The following is a 2,996-nucleotide window of genomic DNA, read 5'->3' as shown; positions in this document are numbered from 1 at the left end:
CAATGGGGTAATATTTGATAGGAAAATAATATTTAGGCCTACTAGGTTTCGTAACAAAATAAATTTTTTTTTGAGTCCACTCTTAAATCCCTCCTGTTATATGCTGAAGTGCCAAAAGAGGTGGAAATAAAAAGGGAAGAAAGTAGGGTGATAGCTAACAGCGTGATTGGGGCACTTTAAGCACCAGGGTAGTTTTAGAATTTTATTTAGAAGTAATATTAACATTAAGATTCTTTTAAGTGACTGTTTGTTGACTAAAAGAAAAATATAAAAATAGGATCAACATCTAATATTTTTTTAAAAAAAGACCAATATCAAAACTCATACAAAATGGTGTAATTTAAGTATAAAAAAAAATTAAAAAAAAAAAAAACTAATTAATTTGACCTGCCAATATGAAACAATTTTATAATAAAACATATGTACAGAATATTAATATAACAAAAAAATTGAGTTAGGACAGCTGTCCTGCTATACTCTATGTAATCAAATACTCATTAATGTTTACAAATTACATGCTTCTTTGAGATTTTACATTTATTTTTAATCTCTGTGCATATAAAAATAAATAAAAATAATGTTGTACAAACCGAATACATTCACAGCTTTCATGTAAAAGAGTTAATACAAGTCGATAGTGTCAAAAAATAAAATAAAAAATACAAGTCGATACACTTATATAATATTTTGTAATAAATAAATATATGCTACAAAAGAGTGTAAAGTTCATCTTATTTTTTTTATTTTTTTTTTTCAGTACTTTATTTGGAAACAGTGGACTTGGTATCACCCTGGCTCTGGCTTTGGCCTCCTTGTCCAGCCCCACTTAAATCTGGAGTCCTAACTTTGAACCTTTGGAGCCTCAACCCTGATTCTTCCCCTTGTTTGGGTGCCCCAAAGCTCAAACTCCTTTGCATGGTCTGGACTTCCATTTGATCCTTTCTCAAGAAATTTGCACTAACTTTCTTGAAAACATCTTTAAACTCATCATGATGCCCGGGAAAGATTTTCTTGAAGAACTCCCTTCGCTCAATATAGAGTTCCCGGAAAATTTCCAACAGAGTGAGCAACCTTGGATCCACTGATTTTCCTGATTTCCATCGAACTATATTGAGTTTTTCGTGTGATTTCCCTTCCTCGATACCAAATTCTTGTATCGGAAAATTATCTTTGGATTCCCAAAATGGAGAATTCTCGGAATTTGATGCCATTTCATTTGTTGTCATCCTTGTACTCTCATCCATGGGATACCCAAATTCATATATGGTTTGTTGATGAGTTTGATGTGGCCTCACTGCACCATAAAGATCATCCATGGACATGTTGTCTATGTGAGCTTAATAGAAGAAACATAAGGTAGTAAGGTAGTTGTGTGTGTGTGTTTTGAAGGAATGATTGGAGTTGCTTGTTGGTGCTCAGGGTTTGCCTTGTTTGGGATATAACACACACACACACACACACACACACACACATATATAGGGATGGTTAGAGAACTTATTGAATAATCAAACTATAGCCTATAAAAATCAAGGACTTGGTCGTTATTCTAAGCTACGCGTAGCTGAGTGTCATATATCAAATAGATGGTTGCGAGATTTAATCAACTATTATGTGGAGTTTTTGATAATAAAATTTAATGAAATAGTCAATTTTGTATGCTTGTGACAATTAGCTGTGGAATTTCGTCATGTGGACCGACAAATGGGCTTTCAAAGTTATTCCTACACTGAATGGATTTGCATGAGAAAAGTATAACCCTCCTTATTTGACTTGAAACTCTTTTTGATAAAAAATAAAAAATAAATAAAAACAACAAACATGTTAGAAACTTAATATAAACTCTTTTTGTTTGTGGAAATATGAATAAAAGAAGAGAAAAAAAGAACAAACAAATATGCATCAAACACACTTAGGCCTACCATTGCACCACTCAGTTAAATTAAAAAAATTGTAAAGCTCTGGGATTTATTTATTTTTATATTTTAAAAACTAAACTGATCACTGTTAAATACTAAAACAAAGAAAAAATCAATTAGGATTTATATATATCTGTGTAAGTCCTTTAACAAACATAATCAATCTCGGTAAAAAATATTTTTAGTTTTCTCTTTTATTCTCAAAATTATATAAAAAAGTGTTTTCAATTTTCATTTTTTTTCAAAATTCTTATTTATAATTCTTACACATTTGTGGAATGGAGTACCGCATACCCAAGAGTTGAAAAATGAGTCTTTCTGTCCCATTAATAATATAAAATGAAAAGGTGATATTATGCACTGGTGTGTAAAATAATTATTGTATGTATTTATTTAAATTTTATTGTACGGAGTACATATTTTTTTTTATAGTGTATTGTACTAATTAGATATAATGGTAGAGAAAAAAGCTTAATGATGATAGTAGTTTTGTTAATTATTTTATAAATTAATTGAATTAGATAATTAAAAATGACATTTGAAATTAAATGGTGTCATGTTAAATAAAATTATTCGCATTTAAATAATATTGACTGAAATCTCAAAATGTCAATGTAATTTACTCTTTCTTTAATAGTGATAAAAAAAAAAAAAACATTTTTTCGTGTTGCTTATGTGTTTTACTCCGTAATTTAATGTGCCTAATGTAAATGGATCAGTTTATGGACCATAAAATTTTTTACTGGATTCTCAATTTAAACTTTTTGTCATTATGCCCCATTTATAGTCGTTTTTTTTTTTTGTTTTTTTTGTTTTTTTTGTTTTTTTTTTTACTTTTAAGGCAAACACTGCAAACAACCAACCCAACTACAAAGACAAAGATAAGCTATCGCTGAAAGCACATTCCAATAATTGGAATGGATAGAACTGAAGCACTTGATCCTCAATCACATTAGGTTTTGAGAGATTAGCAGCCACATGAGCTAAAACATTTGCTTCTCGATGTACATGAGCAAGATGAGCCATAGGAAACCCTTCAAAGCAGTTTGTATGTCATACACAATTGCATCAATTTCAACT

The 2,996-nt window shown here is 29.9% G+C and overlaps 1 protein-coding gene across 1 annotated transcript; it reads right to left on the bottom strand.

Moving 5' to 3' along the window:
* Nucleotides 1-449: 449 nt before the first annotated feature.
* Nucleotides 450-1,431, bottom strand: LOC132314910 (uncharacterized). The gene has a single exon (XM_059813679.1). The coding sequence runs from the start codon at nucleotides 1,320-1,322 to the stop codon at nucleotides 762-764; it is 561 nt and encodes a 186-aa protein (XP_059669662.1). The 5' UTR covers nucleotides 1,323-1,431; the 3' UTR covers nucleotides 450-761.
* Nucleotides 1,432-2,996: the final 1,565 nt, after the last annotated feature.

Source organism: Cornus florida, unplaced genomic scaffold (assembly GCF_030987335.1).
Source record: "Cornus florida cultivar Cherokee Brave unplaced genomic scaffold, ASM3098733v1 CherokeeBrave_3.0.0_Hap2_Chr06, whole genome shotgun sequence".
NCBI classification, from domain to species: Eukaryota; Viridiplantae; Streptophyta; class Magnoliopsida; order Cornales; family Cornaceae; genus Cornus; species Cornus florida.
This window is presented reverse-complemented; position numbering and strand designations above follow the sequence as displayed.